This window comes from Squalius cephalus (genome assembly GCF_949319135.1).
Source record: "Squalius cephalus genome assembly, chromosome: 15".
NCBI classification, from domain to species: Eukaryota; Metazoa; Chordata; class Actinopteri; order Cypriniformes; family Leuciscidae; genus Squalius; species Squalius cephalus.
This window is the reverse complement of record NC_137136.1, coordinates 9,091,746-9,110,423: the sequence shown is the minus strand read 5'-3', so window position 1 is coordinate 9,110,423 and position 18,678 is coordinate 9,091,746. Positions and strand designations below refer to the sequence as shown.

Genomic DNA, 18,678 nt, shown 5'->3' with positions numbered 1-18,678 from the left:
GACCAGCATTGGGAAATACAATCTCAGTGCAGAGGGGAAAGTCTGGGCCAGCATTTCAAACAAAGGCACGCTAGCACAAAAGGACGAGAAGGGTAAAACCCTGGGACACTGGGCAGTTTAGGCCCTCAGGGGCCCATTGTTTTCGAAAGAGCATTATGAAGAGATACACATGCGCAGAAAAAGCGGTTCACACGCATGCTCTAGTTGAGGGTGAGACCTGGCTGCAGCCGAGCGGCGCACACAAAGGAGCTTAATCATTCATAAAACTGGAGAGGCTAATAAAATATGCAGCACATGAATGCGGCGAACAGCAAAGTGCTCCGGTGCTGCCTAAACTTTTGAAAAGACACATCGAATCAACGACACATAACTATTGTGTGCGCATATACCGCTGGGGCTGAAAGGATGAGGTCACATTGTTTGTAACATCTCTAGGGCGGATCTTGTCACGACTGCATCATCTCCTTTCTGTCTTCTGCATCTCTTTATGGACTTGTCTTGTTCATTCTCTGCCTTTTTGCTACTTGGCTAATAGGGACTGTGAGCGAGGAGACTGGAAATGACAACGGAGTGAGCCACAGGAAGTAGCAATCACAAATAAGATTTCTATAACGTCTCCATTGTTTTTCTAGCAATGAGATTAAATAGACATAAAATGGAGACCTCCTTCACAGATGTTTTGTCCTGTGAAAAAGACTTCTGGAAGATCTCAGAAATGTCTCACTGGATTCGAGCATTCTGAATTCTGCAATCACATGTCAGAGAATTCATTATATAAACTCAATAATTTCTTAATACTTTCTAATGAAATTCTTTTAAGATGTTTTATACCATTCAAGAGTTTGGTGTCAGTAAGATTTTTTTTTTCCTTGAAAGAAATTTATACTTTTATTCAGCAAGAATGTATTCCATTGATCAAAAGTGACAATAAAGACATTTAAAATGTTACAAAAGAATTCTATTTCAAATAAATGCTGTTTTTTGAACATTCTATTTGTCAGAGAATCCTGAAAAAAATGATCAGTTTCCACAAAACTATTAAGCAGCACAGCTGTTTTCAACATTGATAATAATTGTATATAATAATAATAATTGATAATAGATTTTTTTTTTTTTTGAGCACGAAATCAGCATATTAGGATAATTTCTCAAGGATCATTTTACACTGAAGACTGGAGAATGTTGCTGAAAATTCAGCTTTGCAATCATAAATTTCACAAATAAATAAAAATTTTTAAATATATCAAAATAGAAAACAGTTCATTTCAATAGTAATAATATTTCAGAATATTACCTTTTTTCTGTGCATCTTTATTTCTCAGAATTTTAGGAGAAACATCTGAGACAATTTTTGGCTTCCCTTTATTTTGATGGTCCCTTTAACACATTCTGTTGACTATAAGTAATGTTGCAACTCTCATTAGAGTGTTAGTAGAGTATTAGTATACTGGTAGGGTTAGGATTAGGGTTAAAATAAGTTGATTTGTACTTGCAAAGTTACAGAGTTAGTAGAATGTCTGTTGGGGGAACATCAAAATAAAGTGTTAGCAGATATTAAGCAGACAGTCTACTAATACTCTAATGAGAGTTAGTTGACATGTGGTTGCAAAGTTACTTATAGTCAACAGAATGTCTAAAGTGGACCATCAAAATAAAGTGTTACCACATTTTTGTCTGGAATGGAATGGAAATAATATAAGGCTCGAACTTCAGTTACCCAGAGTGTGTGCGCTAATCCTCTCTGTCCTTCTTTCCCTCATTCCCTCATTATGTTTCACACAGCAGTTTGAGGGAGCGTTAGAAGCTGCAATCAAGAGTGCTGTTGTGCTGCTGTGACAGATAGTTCGGCTAATAAGTCCAGGCTTGGTTTCTTCACCACCTAGCACCTCTAGCAGCCACGCACTCAAGTGAACTGAACCATCAAAAGCAGAGGCTCCTGCCTTCAAGCTTACCATGGCTAACAAGCACAGCTGTTCACTGAACCCACCACAGACCAGCTGAGGATATATTAGTCATGTACAAACAAATAGAGTTATCATCACCGTTTTCACAATGGACTTCACCTCAGGTGGACATTGTAATTTTTTAATTTAACAGGGTTGTGCACCATTCAGAATTGATTTGAGAATCCAGTTCGGATTTGAATTGAATAAAAAATGTATTGAAATTCAAACAAAGCCTTTGTATGAAAGCTTAAAGGTTTTATAAGCATATAACAGACGTATGAATCTGTTTGAAATGCCATGTATAGAAATGTGTACTTTATACACTGTGAAAGTTACCATTTTTCTATGAAAAGCAAATAAAAATCCTTGAAACAACATAAATGTACTTGAGAGCAGCACTGCCCAAGATATTAAAATAATTTTCAAATAATGTATTTTTAAATTAAAAAATTCTCACTGAAAATAGGTGGATTGTTTTGCACTTAAAGTATTTAACCATTTAAAGGGATAGTTCACCCAAAAATTAAAATTCTGTCATCATTTACTCAACCTCAAGTTGTTCCAAACCTGCTTGAATTTCTGTCTTCTTCTGAACACAAAAAAGATATTTTGAAGAATGTCGGTAACCAAAGAGTTGATGGGCCCCATAGTATGTCAAAAAAATAATACTATGGAAGTCAATGGGGCCCATCAACTGTTTGGTTACCAATATTCTTTAAAATATCTTCTTTTGTGTTCAGCAGAAGAAAGAAATTCACATAAGTTTGGAACAACTTGAGGGTGAGTTTTCATTTTTGGCTGAACTGTCCCTTTAGATATTTAATATGCAAAAGTTTATGTAAATTTAACCTGTTTTTTAATTCAGTTTTCAAGATTTTTAGATTTTTTTTTCTTAAGTCAAAGAATATTAAAACAAAAACAGAATTTTTTGCATTGTATACTGTGTTTCTTTATATTTAATATATTTATGCACTTCATATCCCAGAATGCAATAAAACATTTAATTTCTATGAATTTAAGATTGAGTTCTACTTACTTACATGAACTTACATTCATCATTCAAAGGACACAGATTCTTAAATTCAGAAATTTGCACAACCCTGGTATACATTAAAGCAGTGATTCACCTTGTCATTCAATAGAAAACATATGACCTCAGCGACCACATTTAGCATGATGGAAAGTCTGGAGAAAGAGCACGCCACACGTTTGAGTGTCATTACTAGCTCTGTATTTAGCCTTGAGCCCGGGGATATGTTTGGACAAGTCTTTGAGTGTCTGCCTCACAAATTATCCTGATAAAAGCACATGGGGCGAGCAAATTAATTCAACCGAAACCCAACAAAAGCACTGTTTACATAAGCTAATCCCAGGCAGCGTGCTAGCCGCCATGCCAACCCAAAGCAGCCTCCGCAGGCTTGGGGAAATCTGTACTGAATCATCACCCGGTCCCTGGGCACTTTTGAGACCCCAAAGTGTCTTTATCCAACTGGGGAGGTGAAGGAAGGAACGAGTCCTTTCAGATGGCATCTTTACGGTCTTCAGTGGTTTGAAATTGGGGCCAAAACAAATGGCATTTCTCAGAGCGGTCTTTAATGTACCTTTTTGGGGCCTGATTTCAAGCCAGACCATGGAGAATTGGATACAGTTATGGTGGGTTAGAATCGCTGTAGCTGAATCCTATTATAGGAGGCTCTTTTAACACTCAAAAGGTGTGTGCATAGTCCTTGCATGTACTTTTCATGACACGGAAAAGGTTGGAGTGGGAGATGAGTGCGTGGGGGTGGGGTCTGTGGAATGAGGAGCACCTTCTCAAGGATTTATGACACCTTACTTCGCCTACTCTGTCCTTGGTTGCTTTCAGGGGGAAACGCTTTCCAATGAGTCTCTAGATGAAAACGCACGGGAGGGGTGGAAGAGGGGATGACAGGAGTGGTTGAAAGGCACTACATCCCTCCTCTGTTTCTTGAAATCGAGTGGCTATCGTTTGTGACTGAAGCCAAGCTGCACATGCTGTTCCTCTCTGCTATCTATGTGAATTCATAGCAAAAGCAGCGTTCCTAACCGCTAATTACAACTTGAAGCTCATTAACCACCGGTTTTATACACACACACATGCGCGACCGCTGACGATGCCGTCATACATCTAGATGATTTATCCATCTATCCATTATCCATTTAACCAAAATCCCAATTCAAGCATATCCCTGCTTCCAATGAAAACACTATCACTTTACAAATCCACACTGATCTATAGTTACAGCTAAACACTCAACCTCTAAAAATCTTGTTCCTTGTTTTTCTCAGAGATGCAAAGACACAAAGTCCAGCAGCGACAGTGCCAATGAGAAACTGGTTCGGACGCCGGCTGTAAAACGTCAATGAGTCCCTGTGTTGCTGCAGCCTTCCGCGGCTGTGGCTTGTTCCTCCTCGGCCATTTATCCCTGAACACAGGCTTTGTCGAGCACTTATGCCAGTGGCCTAAAAGCAAGCTGTGTGTAAAAAAGAAATGGCAGGGCCCTTAAAAGGGGAGAATACATCAGGCTCGGGTTGTTACAAAGTGGTCCTCTATTAAAAATGCAGCAGGGCCATTACCTCAGGACCGGTGCCTTTCTCCTCTGGCTCTCTCAAGCCAATAGAAACCAGCTAGCTATAGCTCAGGTCGCCCCATTACAGCCTGGACCACACATGAGTTCTGGTCATGGATGAATCCTGAAAGTGCAAAAATCGCTGCAAAAGATGCTTTCCAACAGGTGTTTTACCATTCGTTGTAAAACTGTGGGCCTATTTTTCCAAACGCCTCACACCTGTACATTCTTCCGTTGAGAGCTTGAATAATAGACACTCCAGTCCAGTTTCCGGCGGCGGAGTAATACCGTACCTCACAGCACATCCAATACAAGTCAATGGAGTTGGACAAAAACTACGATAAAACCTGTTGGAAAGCATCTTTTGCAGCGATTTTTGTGTGAGCATATCAGTGAACACCCCTGACCACTCGGTGAGTTTCACGTCTTTGTAAACGAAAGTTTAATGCGTTTTAGGAAGGATTGTTCCAGTGCACCTATGCAGCCATTGTGGAGGTGGGGGGGAAAGCGAAAGAAACCGAAAATTCTCGGGCCAGCAGCATGTGTCCAAATTTTTATCTTAACCGTTCTATTTCATCAGAAACGATCTGAAAACAGGGCTTTAAGTGTAAAATACCGAACTTGTCCTTTAAAGGTGACACTGACCAGACGCACAAGAAAATGTAGTTTATAAGTCTGTTTTTTTTTTGCTGCTTGTTCAATTTATTTAAATTGATACTCCACCCAAAAATTTAATTGTCATTCAAAACCTGCATTGCTTTTTTATTTTGTGGAACCCAAAAGAAGATATTCTGACAAATCTTTTGTCCATACAATGAAAGTTAATGGGAACCAAGGTTGTTTTGGACCTCACTGGTTTTAAATGGATGGACTAAAACATTTCAAGCCATTTCAAAATATCTCCTTTTGTGAGGATGAGTAAGTGACAGAATTTTCATTTTTGAGTGAACTATGCCTTTAATTAAAATAAGCTGAAACTTAATTTGGTTACTTTCAATTCACTTGAATTTGTCAAATGTATACATTATTCTCAAATTATTTATGTTGGAACTACAGTATACGGTAAATAATTTCTGATGACATTAACTGAAACTGGACAGTGTATTTTAAGTTCCCAGCATGCTTTAAACTTATTCTTGTGAAGAGCTTTGAGATGCGACTTTTAAAGGCGCCAAAGTTTATTATTAAACTGGATCAGAAGAGTAAATGTTGATTTTAGAAAAGTATTTGTCATGTTGGGAGATTTTGTGGTTACTGTTGTGGAGCTTAAGTTGTGAAGGATGTGGTGTGTGTGTGTTTTGTCACTCAATGAGAAATAGCTCATTATTATACTTTATTTTCCTCCCATGCTTTAAATTTAGTAAAATAAACTATACTTAGCATGTGACCATGCCCTGTGATGATTGTTTTTATTTTCTGAAGCATTTAAGATTAATTGGATCAATCAGTGATTTTTCCCAGGTGAAATTCACCTAAGTAAAATCAAATTGAATGTGATCTGCTTGAATTAAGAATAATTTTAATCATCAGTACGATTCGTTTTTAGTTTAAGTTTAAAAGAGCTATGAAAGAGCAACCTTTGAGAAATAAGTTTTTTTCTAATAGTTTGGTGCATTAATGTAACATCGGATCAGATTTTACAGCCAGAACTATTAGTTTTATCAATGCTATTGTACTAATACTTTAACTCAGCAGCGTGAGTGACAATGAAAGTTTCTTCTTGCACATTCTTATATTGTTTTTGTGTGACTGGATGCACATCAGAGTTATTACTCTCTGATGTAAAATGTGAAAATCTAGAACACATTTCACTTTCAGAACGGGCCAGAAAATATTGAAGTACTGCTACAAACAGCTCTTCTGTGCGCTTTGTATTCTTTTCCTTTCATGTTCATGACTAATGCAGAGCGTTTCACCCCTGAAATGAGGACAGTCTTGGGCATAACATTTTATCCACCTATATGGGTATGTTTGCCAAGTATGTTCCTTCCTCTTTTCAGAGTGAACCCCACCCCTCTGAACAGATGGCTGGAGAGAATGCCTAGGACACAGCAGGAGAGGGAGAGAGAGGAAAAGGGAGGGAAGATGAGAGAAAGACAGGGAGGAAACGAGAAGGACATTGATGAACTAAAAATATGAACGTTTGCTGCATGCATGCTTTCCAAAAGACATACACGATCATCTGGATGGATGGATGGATGGATGGATGGATGGATGGATGGATGGATGGATGGATGGATAGATGGATAGATAGATAGATAGATAGATAGATAGATAGATAGATAGATAGATAGATAGATAGATAGATAGATAGATAGATAGATAGATAGATAGATTTTTATATTTTAAGGAATATCACACAATTTTTTGTCCATGCATGTTTTAAATAGGAATCCACTGTTTTTCGGTATTTTGTTTGCCAAAATATGAAAGGAATTGTTAAAATTTCATTTGATTACATAAAAGATTAATTAAATTGTTAAATTTGGATGCATTAATTTGATAACCACGATTTTTTATAATAAATTTGTATTAAATAAAAAAAGTAAAATAAAAAAATGCAAGTATTAAAAATTTGGTGTTAAAAGTTTCTGAAAAAATAAGGCAAAATGTCAATAAATTAATATATATATTTTTTCACGTTTTATGAATTCAATTAATTAGACATCCTTTATATTACAATTTAATTAAACCATTAAAACAGAAAAGTAAAAACAGAATTTGGAGGGGGAAATAAAACCGTATTGGGGAAAAATAAAATGGATTTCATTGGGCCCTATCTGTGGTTTAGACGTGCATTCAGATGCTAACAGAAAAATTACACATGGACAAGCATAATTTAGCACTCTCACAGATCTGAAATCCCCAACTCGATGGTTACAGGCAAACACTTACAGCAAACAGTCTTTCCCGACGGAAGTGTTTACATGTATAATTCACACACGCATACAAAGCCTGTGCTCTTGTAAGTTAATGTTTCCGTGCATGTCATTATGGCTCGCTTCCAACAAGAAAAGCTCATATACCCAAAAATACTTTAGAGCACAAACAACCCAAATATTTTATCATTATTATTTTTTACAATTTGTGTGGAATTTTTAGAAACAGTATAATAGTCTAACATCACATAATGCTATTACAAGTAATGTTATTGTTGTACTCTCGGAGGGAGAACACAGGACAGGGCAAGTGATTAGGAGTCAGGATTTGTCTTCCAACAATATCTGATGGAACAAATAACCGCATTTAAAAAAAATTAAATAAATAACAACCAGGCAATTATTCAAAATGTTAAGCATATTTTAGGTCTAAATTACTCAATTTGTTGCAGTGAGTCATTTACGTGTGAAACGGCTGAGTGTGCTTATGGATTTTAATCTATCCTTTCACCTGTTTAATGACAGTGTTGGTAATGAATACCGAAAATCAAATTGTCGTTGATACCTGAAAATTGCTTGTCCATTAACGAGTTTAATTATTCAGATGAAGGTTGTTTGGAGGAGGGGAGATGAGAGCATTTTCCCTGTTGTGGTAAAAAATTGGTGCCGCTAGAGGAAAATGAAGCATCAGGCTGGTAATTATCCACAAGCGGAATAAATATCACAACGTAATAATCCTAAATGACATTGAGAGCAGCAGAAATATAATGAGCCACATATATGCATCGTTCCCATAATGCAGCAGGAACATTGCTGGCAAGCCTCATGTCACCTCACTGCAGGGCAGTTAGTGTGCACTCCCACTGAGAGGAGAGGTTTAAACGGCCGGCTGGATGTTATTTCTGCTGTACATAAAGCTGACCCCACAGAGTGTAACCGAACACCACACACACACACACACACACACACACACACACTTGCTCGCATATGCAATCTCATGACTCTGGATTTGAGTGCTCGCTCTGGCTCTCTTCCTCTTACCCTTCTTTTGAAACATCAATGCACACACATGCACACACACAACACACACACCATAAAGCTCTGACTTCTAGCTGCTGATTGAATGGAAGACGGGCCCCACTGGCCTCTGTTGACACAATACCAGGGGGGAATTACCTCCCTTAAATTCTATTTTATATCCCACTGGTGTATGGCTTCTGTCAAGGATACCTCAGCCCACACACTACTCACGTTTATACACCCACCCATGTTCTGCTAAAACCTGAGAGGGGAAAGGGTGGTGTGATATCGGTACTAGACATCCACATTAGGGGAATACAGTTACATTGTGAGATTTGTGAATCCATTGATTTGGGTTGCATGCTATTATTGAATTTGAATTGAGGGACGAATAATTTCCAATCAAATATGACTGTAAGGAAGTAGAATTAAAATGAATAAAATTCATAAGACTAATAAAAAAAAATAAAAAAAGCTTTAAATGTTGGCTTGACAAAGCCAATTTTAAAAAGCATTGATGTTTAAAAGTTTACAGGCCTTACAGATAGATAGATTCCCTGTTACTTTGTGTAACAACATCTTGCCCCAAGGCGTGATCTTGTTTGCACCAAATATCTTGTTCAGTAATATCTATGACCCACATTATAAAACAATGGGTGAATTTTGAGCCACATTTAATTTTCTTTTGAACCTACTTTTTATGAAAGTAAGTCATTTACATGTAATTGATACCAGGGTCTTTATATAATTTAGCTGAATTACTGATTCTCGACATTAACAGCTTACTGTAGCATCCTAATTTCCCCTGCTTAACATTTGCCTCTCATTGCGCACAGAGCGTTATTGGGGCAGAGAGGGAGAGGGAGAGAGAGCGAGGTTAGATTGTGTGTCAGTTGCCCCTCTTCCCCCTCATGATTGATTTCCCCCGGAGGAATGCCTCCACTCAGAGAGCACGCTAGAATCAAGATTAATAACAGGCCATTTACATCCCCAATCACGCACGCACACGCAATCGCACTCACACTGACCCGTGCTCACATGAGGTCTCCATCCTTCACAGGCGAGACTGAATATCTGAAATCTGAAACTCTCTCCCAGTGCCAAAAAACCTCCTCCATCTCCTTTAATATTCTACAGATCAATAATTATTCCCAGACCGGCCCATTTGACCATTACCCATGATGCTCCAGTGTTTGCCATAGTGCTCTACTTTGGTAAGGATCACCAACATATTTTGCGCAATTCTAAACCTTTTGAATATGCATGCTTTCTCTTTGACAGGCCCTACTTAGCGAGGTGAGTTATTGTTGTAAGGACTTCTGTTTGTGACAAGAGAGAAGGACAAAGACGTGATGCTCTGGACGAGCCCCCACATCCCTTGGAGACACTCTTGAGAAACTCATTAGACAGCGGATGTGGGTGAGATCCAATTTGACGTGACCTTGAAGGCAGCTACAAGGAGTGGGGAGTGTGTGTGTGCGTGTGTATTGATGGGTAATACGGTGCCTGTTGCCAGTTTCATGTATAGACTAGTGATGAAGGGCATCAATCAAGTCGTTTTCTGCAAGCTCCTCTGAGATTTTGATGGTTGAGATTGGCAAGCTCTAAATACATTTTTGGAGTGTAACACAGTGGTAAAAGGAGGGAAAGAGAGAGGTCATAAACACTTGCTGATGGAGAGCGACTTGGCCACTGCCGTTTATCATGTGTCTTTTGGGAACGCTTGCATATTTGGCCAACGTTGAGCAAGCAACTCCTCCAAAAGACTTTCCATAAATTTTCTTCCCTCACATTCGTCTTTTGCTCTTCATAATTTACTCACCCCAAGTTGATCAGGAAAATGCATCCTCACACCCTTTGTTCTAACAGCCATTTTTTAAACTCTGATCCAATCATAGCTCTCTCTCCACTTTCATTCACTCAAACATGTAACGCAAGTGCCAGCCTCTTATGGGGCGCGGCGCATAAAAACATTCATGAATCACAGAGGGAGGCCAAGATCACCAGTGCCCCCGATAGCATCTCGGCACTATCGATCAGCCTGTGGTAATCAATTCTCCACGTCCGGGTGGTGTAGGGGCTTAGAGAGATGGATGCAATTATTCAAGTCCCTCCACCACAGGCTACGCAGCTGAGAGGACAGAATCTCTGGATCGTGAGTTTGTGTGCAAGAGTGTGTGCATGCATTCTTGATAAATGGGCACTCTTGCACCTCCAGAGAGCGGCCCATGTCAAGTATCGGTCATGTGGTTTGTGTGTCAGAAATCTGCCAGAATGATGCGTACGCAAGGAAGTGTGTGAGACATTAAATCAGAACATCACAAAACTAGATAACCAAGGTGCCTTACCTTAGTCTGAAGGTAGTGAGGGTAATAGTAAGTGTACTGGGGGTACATTGGTTGCTGTTCCAAACGTTTGCCCATGTAGCTGGAATCCTTCTGGCTGTGGCTGGAGACAGAGACTCGCGTGTGGGATCCAACACTCAAAAAGCCTCCGCTTGTGGTTCCGCAGCTAGAGGCTAGATCCGTGTGAGGAACGGAGTCAGAGGAAGGATGAAGAGAGAGAATGAGATGATACAGACACGAGCGAGCGTGTGCGCGCCGTGCTTCTCCTCTTCACGCGTCTTCGGGAGCAGGGAAGGAGGAGGTGATGGAAGGACAGCGGAGGTACGAGGATGGGATAGCAGAGGAGGTGTGCGCGTAGAAAGAGAGCAGCGGCACAGGAGAGAGGAGAAAAGGAAGGAAGGAGGTGAGGGAAGAGGAGGGGGCACTGTGGCGATCACTTCTCTGGAAAACCGGCTTCTAGTTTCCTGCTCATGCCTTGACTGCCCTCTTTCTATCTATCTTGCTCCTTCTTTTTCACTCACTCTCTCTCTCTCTCTTTCTCTCTGACAGTCGGTGCAGCGTCGGTTCCCAGAGGAGCTTGTCAGATATCCCAGTCGCACACTTTGTTCCCGTCTGGCGGATGCACAAAGCGGCAATGTAGGCAGTCGTTGGATTCGGATCTCTGTGCTCACAGCTGACGGGACTCAAACCCTCCGCAGGAAAGGACCAGACGTGAGCCGTGAGGTTACGAGGCACACAGGAATCAGCACAAACTCCAGACAGGCTGCAGTATCCGAAAACTCCAATTGCAGCACCACTGTTTTTCCTCTGTGATGTTCTTTTCTTTATTACACGCCTCCCTCGTCTGCCTGCTTTGTTGCGCGCGAGAGTGTGTGTGCGAGAGTGAGTGTGAGTGTGTGTGGCTGTGTGAGAGTGTGTGAGTGTGTGTGCGCGCTGCCGGCTGCTCCACACTGTGGGGAAGATTGAAGGGATCAGCTCGGGCACTGCCGTGTTCCTCCTCCTCCACAGCCTGGTGGGTTGGGCTAAGGGCTGGCTGCAACCACTCCCAACCAGGGGAGTGTCTTAACCAGCCTATCTCTGTTTGTCCTCATGGGAGAACTGCCGCCCACTGCATGGCTTCAGTAGTGTAGAAGGGGAAGACTTACCCTTACACCCACACTCTGTGGGAGGAGACTGAGGACGACACAGCAAGGAGCCGAGGCCCCCTTCTGGTCAACCACAGACTGTACCTCATCTGATCTCCCTTTCCCCCAAGCTTTTTTTTTTTTTTTTTTTTTATCCTCAGATGTATTTTTAACTTCACTTTCTCAATAAATAAAACATAAATGACTGTAAGATGTTTCTTTGCTCTTGTCTGAAACATGCTGGTAGCTTTGCATTGGCTGATACACTGACATACTGACACACTGACATTAATACTAGTAAATAAGTGCAGTGCAGAAATAGCAAAGAATTGCTTTCTTCCATAATCCTAAAGCACTGGATCCAGAAAGTGAAATGCTGTGCTGGGAAAGAGTGCAGTTTCATAGCAGGTGCTTTTTTCCCGCAACCTCTGCAATAATATTTGTTACAGTGGCCAATTATTTGAAGTAGAAAAATTGGACTGCAAAAAAAAAAAAAAGTCAATGAAAAATCTGTGGCTAAACATTCCTATACCCTCTTTCTTTGTTTGAGTTTGCACTTTGATCATTGTTTTGACGTTGTGGTATTTTTTACCAGTATTCACAGTGCTTTTTTAATAGAAGTTCACATGCAGATATGGCTGTTCATAAGAGACAGTTTCAGGGCGTGACAAATTAGCGCTAAAAGAAAATGCAGGCTTTAAGTGTTTGCAGACTGACGGCAGTAATTATGAGAGCTATAGCAAAGACCCAAAGACTGCAGTAAAGTGAAAGGAATGTGAGACATAATAAACAAAAAAGCGATTGAGAAAAACAACAATACATTTTCATTAGGACAGACTCTCATAGAAGTCTGCAGTGCGAGAGAGAGAGAGAGAGAGAGAGGTGTATGAGGCTAGCTCTCTCATCACTATGATTGGAATGCTGAGGCACAGAAGGAGGAAGGGAGAGAGAGAGAGATGAGAAGTCGGTGGAAGGGGTTTAAATAATTCCACAGCACACCAAGTGCATGGCCACTAAAAGTCAAAGCAGTTAACAGCAATAGAAACCCAAATAGAGCTGCTTTTAAAGAGGTGACAATGGAAACACTATTAAATTCATTCATTTCATAATTTTTATATATATATATATATAGAGAGAGAGAGAGATAGATATAGATATATATAGATATATAGAGATATAGATATGTATATATATATATATATATATATATATATATAGATACACGTTATATATATACATATATATATATATATATATATGTTCCAGGACATTCATAGTTATTTATGACCATTTTCCACCCTGTCTCTGATCCTTAGAACATTGTTGCCTTTAAAAATCTTTGTGAACGCCATTTTATATAGTCCAATATAGTTTTTAACTGTCTATCCTTATTAATATATTTTTTTTTTAATTCTGCATCATTTTGTGACAGGTTCACATGCAGAAATGTGATGCTCAGACTGATAGGTCAGAAAGTCAGAACAAGATGTTTTTTGCAGCCTAGTTTCTGTGGTCATTTTGGTCTGAGGAGGTTTGAGTTCTGAAAGTTACAGTATGTTTTCATAGCACATCAAACTCTTTTATCTCAAAGGAACAGGGAAAATTAAAGTCCTTGTGATACATTCATTGCTTGATACCATATGACAGAATACTACTTTGAAATTTCTTATTTCTTTGAAAATATATTTATGTAAGAGTATTTTGAATATAATTTGTTTTTCATATATTTTAATCATCTTTGTACATTGACTATTACATACAAATATGGACGTTTATTTAAAAATATTGTATGTTAAATATTATTTTCTGTATTTATATTATATAAATATTGTATAAAATATCTATTTTTCCTTTTAGTAGTTTCTTTATACCCAAATTTGTTGGCTGTTTTCTTGCCCATGTAGTACGTCACTCATTTTGAAATATGACCATTTCTATTTTCTATATATGTGGAAAATTTATGATTTTCAACCATGCTTTTTACAAAATTTACAATATGTTTCACATAAATGTTGTGTCATAGAATCAAAAATTCAAATTGCAAGGTCTGTTTTTACTTTCAAATTGCACCACATAGTTATATGCGTTGTCTGAAGGGTAGTCAGATGTTTTTCAAAGAGTAAAGGAAAATGAATAGTCTTTTTATTTCCTTTGTCTAATGTTTTGGGGCTTTTATGGAGTGATTGTGCAGGGTTAGCGTGAGTACACGCTCACAGATTGAGGCTGGTGCCATGACTCTGTAATTGTTCTTGCTACGGTCTTCAAAGAACTCTGCAAATGGAGCTGGACACGCTCCCTGCAACTCAGGGGTACCATTCTCAAAAATTCTCATCTGGACTGCCGCACAGCTGGGAAAATAAGAGTTGGCTGCTCTCATTTGTGGGCCGATAGAAAAAACATGGGATAATTGTGTCCCTTGGATAGAAGGAGGGATGTAATGCTGTAGTGTCATTCGAACGCCTGTTTAATGCGTAAAAGGAGAAACAGGCCTCTACTGTTTGCTTAAAGTGTTAAGTTTTGGTTAAGTATTCAGTAATGAACACCAGAGACTGTGACATGGAGAAGATCACTATATTATGGTAGACATATTTTTTTCCAGTAGATGAAAATACTTAAATCTACCACTAATGTGATATTCCATCACGCCAGTCTCTAGCTAACACATGTAATATCAAAGTCTAATGGTTATACAGTGTGATTGTTTAGATAGTAAGATAACTTATAGCTTGGAGGTGGACTCTTTTAAATCAACCACATAGCAACACCCTGGCAACCAGCCACAACACTCTAGCATTTTGGTGCCGTGTTTTATGCACCACTCATTTTCTTCATACAATGTGAAAATGTAGTTTTGCATGTACCATCCACACTTCAGCACAGGTACATTGGCCACTGTCCCGCCACCTGGGGGTTTATCCCAACTGGCTCTGGACCAACCAATCTGCTGTCTGAGTGGTGCAAGCAAACACCTTTCTTGTCCAGTGACAGTCGGGCTAGATAAGTAACAGCACAGGCTTACCTGAGATAAAAGCTGCAATGCCATCAATCATGAAGAGGGGGAGGGAGGGTGAGAACGAGAGTGTTAGAGACAAAGCATGTGAGAAAACGAACAAGAAACAGATAGAAATAGAGCACATCGAACATGCATGCATAATCAATTTGCAATCACACCTCACCGACACAATTTATCACAGCAATCTTTGGCTATGTTAATATTCATTTCTTATCTATGGCTCATTGTTTGCAAACAATGGAATGGAAACCATCTAAAGTTTGGAATCCATATACAATCTAATCATGGAGTGCATGGGTTGATTGTAGTACCAGGCACATAGTAGGAGTGCATTCCTGAGCTCTACCTTTGGCTTTCAGGCTCTTCTTTGCTGTTACCATTTAAAGATCCAGACTAGCTGTTGCAGGGTCAGACTGACCTTGCATGGCAAATCACATCTCAAGAAACACAATTTGATTGATTATGATTGATTGTGTGTGAGAGACATAGGGCCAGATTTACTAACAGCTTGTGTAAAAAAACATATTCAATGCGACATCCATTTTCAGCTTTATAAAGCTATAATATTATTTATCCACTTGTGCTAGCTACATGCTCTTATCTAGATGCTTTCTCCAGGCCCTGCAAAGCATGCTTTTTTCTGGGTCGAGAATGGCTGCACGTGTCCAATTGGATGGACGCCCTGTGTAGAACACCCACATACTGTCTGCTTACCTGGTTTATCCTCCTCTAAATGCACATGGCAGGTAAACTAATTCACTATTAACTGCAGAAACTAGAATTAATTGGTTTATTGCATGCTTAAATAATAAGCAGCCCTAGTAAAAGTAACATTTGGCAGTCCAATCAAATCGTAAGATAAGAAATGGATAGCTATTTTCAGAATGGCATACTGCTCTAATTATTTCTGCAATATAGATATGGCAGAGATAGTATGCTAGTATGCAATTGCAAGAGATAGTATGCTAGTATGCACTGTTAAAAATTGCAACATATAACTTCCGGTTCATCCATCACACTGGATATGAAAGGTCAAATTGAAGACATGCATTGTAGGATACAGTATACAGTGCAGCAGAAACTGTTGTATACTGCTCATTTTTACAAATGCAGCAGGTCATTCAGGTATTTAGGTAGGTAATTTGCATACAGTGCTGAGGATACATAATGTATACTGCAGCGATAATATGAGTAGTATAGCCTAGAAATCTAGACGCACCCTAGCGGCAGCAAAATGTATTTTGCAGCCAGGGTAGTCCAGCAACTCTCCGTTGACTTTTGGAGCTGTAAAAACCTAAATTGGGTCAGGCCAATCACATCGCGTATAGAGTAGGCGGGGCGGGCTTAACATAATAACGACAGAGTTGCGACGGTTCCCTGCTACTTGAAAACAAAGAAGAGTTGCTGCTTCTGGCGAACAGTCTTTCAAATCGGCTTTGGTCGCGACTCTGGAGGACTTGGAGTTAAGTTTTACTTTGAGAAAAGAGCAAAGTCATTTAAGTCATTCTTAAAAAAGGAAGATGTGTTCGTAGTTTTGCCGGCCAGATTCAAAAGTTGAATCTATCAACTAACGTTAGCTCCGCTGTTGGGAAAACGCTCTGGTTGGTTGAAGCGCTGTCCTATTGTGTGCAGAGGGAATTTGAAAGACAGCCGTTTATCCCACCCCTCGGATTGAGCCGTGTCTATGGTGAGTTGCCAGACCTAACATCTTGATATAGGTCTGGCTTGCCAGGCTATGAGTAGTATGCATTATTTCCAAACATTACCTATGTTGTAGCACAGAAGGGTTAAAAGACAAGGTTTAAAACAATGGAAATAACACCAGCAATATTTTAACTACCTCCCAAAGCAGTATTCAAACAGGTGAGAGAACACCACATATTTTGAAATATCAGTGAAGTAGGTGGGCTCGAAACCAACCCACCCATCTCCAAGAAAACGTCCCAGTGTGTTTTATCACTCATGAGCGCCTTGTTAAGTCCCGGGGTAGTTGAGGTTCATTTCACACAGCTTTGTTCCCCGCGCTTTCGACTCGAAGCCATAAAGTTTAATAGAGTTCCTCTAATCTCACACAGGGCGACCCACAGCACAGCGGCACACTTATTAGATCCTCTGCCGGCGAAGAGCGGCCACAGATTCACACCAGACATGTAGCGCAGCAAGAAGCACAATATTCTGCTCTTCAAATGACTGATTTCATCCTACGTTTCTTTAAGTGTGTCATTTGAGTAACCGCCGGTACTACAGTTTGCTGGCCTGAAGAGGAGGGTGGAATGGGCATTTGTGTGTGTGTGTGAATATTTCTGAGTGTGTGAGGATGAGTTTGGGTATAGAGGCTTTAGAAGACTGGCTAGTGTAAAAGAGAGATGAAAAAGAGCTGGGTGGGGAGAGGATCAAAATGAACCCAAATTACTTTAAAATGATTCATCCTCATATTGTTCCAAACCTGTATGACTTTCTTTAGTGGAACACAAAAGATAATATTTTAAAGAATGTTTCAACCATTTTTGCCGTTGTTTCAAAAGAATATTTAACCCCTTAAAAAGGGATAGTTTAACCAAAATTGTATTATTTCATCAATTACTCACCCTCATTTAGTTCCAAACCTGTAAGACTTTCGTTCATCTTCGGAACACAAATAAAGATCTTTTTGATGAAATCTGAGTCTTTCCCTCCGTTGACAGTTACGCAACTACCACTTTAATGCTTCAAAAAGTTCATAAAGAGATCATAAAAATAATCCATATAAATTGAGCGGTTTAGTACAAATTCTCTGAAGAGACAAGATCGCTTTATATGATAAACAGATTGATTTTAGGTTTTTATTCACATATAAACATTGATCAGCGAACATAAACCGAAGCTCAAATGTGCTGCATAACACGAGAATGAACCTCATTGATTCTTGCACATTAAGCGAACATGCTTGAGCTTCCGTTTACCAACTGATGTGTATTAATGAATGTTTATATGTGTTTTATATGTAAAAGACATAATTAAATCTGTTCATCATATAAAGTGTCTCAAAAAATGTCTCATCATATAAAGTCTCTTCAGAATATTTGGACTAAACCCCTCAAATCATGTGGATTAGTTTTACGATCTCTTATGAACTTTTTAAAGCGTAAAAGTGGTAGTTGCATAGACTGTAATTTGTGTTCCTAAGATGATTAAAAGTCTCATGGGTTTGGAACGACATCAGGGTGAGTAAATACTGACAATTTTCATTTTTGGGTGAACTAACCCATTACTTTCATTTTAAACCCATTATTTTTATTTTTCAAAATGTCCAATTTTGGGTGAACTATACCTTTAAAACACGTTCTTGGTCTTATTGTGCATGCTATTCTAAAGAAATATATAGTCTATTTGTCTTCATAATTTCCCGCTCTACATTTTTATCTTGTCGCTCAGAAATACATCAAATTGCCAAAGTAAAATGGGTTGCAAATGCCGTTTCATGTTGAAATGGGGGATATTAAACTAGTTCCTGTTTTTCCATTTGGCGTATACCCTGATAAACAAATGATGGAGAGGCTTTTCTCAGAAAATCACACAAAGCAGAGATTATGCCTGACAAGTTTACATTAATATGCCGCTTCTCACTGCCGTAGAGCTGGAGGAATGACACTAAAAATACCAGTTCATTTTAATCTCTCCAAAAGCAGCAATGGATAATTTATTATTCTGTTAATAGAGCCGAGATGTAGCACTTTCTGCCATGTTGCATTCATTAAGCTAAAAGCTAACCAAGCTCAACTGA

General features: G+C 39.2%; 1 protein-coding gene and 1 long non-coding RNA gene across 3 annotated transcripts in view; one reads left to right on the top strand and one right to left on the bottom strand.

The window, feature by feature from the left end:
- The window catches only part of LOC307171946, a 21,826-nt gene extending 19,738 nt beyond the window's left edge, over positions 1-2,088 (top strand). The window contains exon 4 of one of the 2 annotated variants that reach the window (XR_013823623.1): positions 1,783-2,088. This is a non-coding gene — a long non-coding RNA (uncharacterized lncRNA). The remainder of the gene's footprint in view (positions 1-1,782) is intronic. The other variant, XR_013823624.1, reaches the window with a different exon arrangement.
- rbms3 (RNA binding motif, single stranded interacting protein) overlaps positions 1-12,015 on the bottom strand; it is a 137,787-nt gene extending 125,772 nt beyond the window's left edge. The window contains exon 1 of the mRNA XM_079893863.1: positions 10,782-12,015. Within this exon, the coding sequence (XP_079749989.1) occupies positions 10,782-10,856 (75 nt within the window). The 5' untranslated portion in view covers positions 10,857-12,015. The remainder of the gene's footprint in view (positions 1-10,781) is intronic.
- Between the last annotated feature and the right edge of the window lie 6,663 nt (positions 12,016-18,678).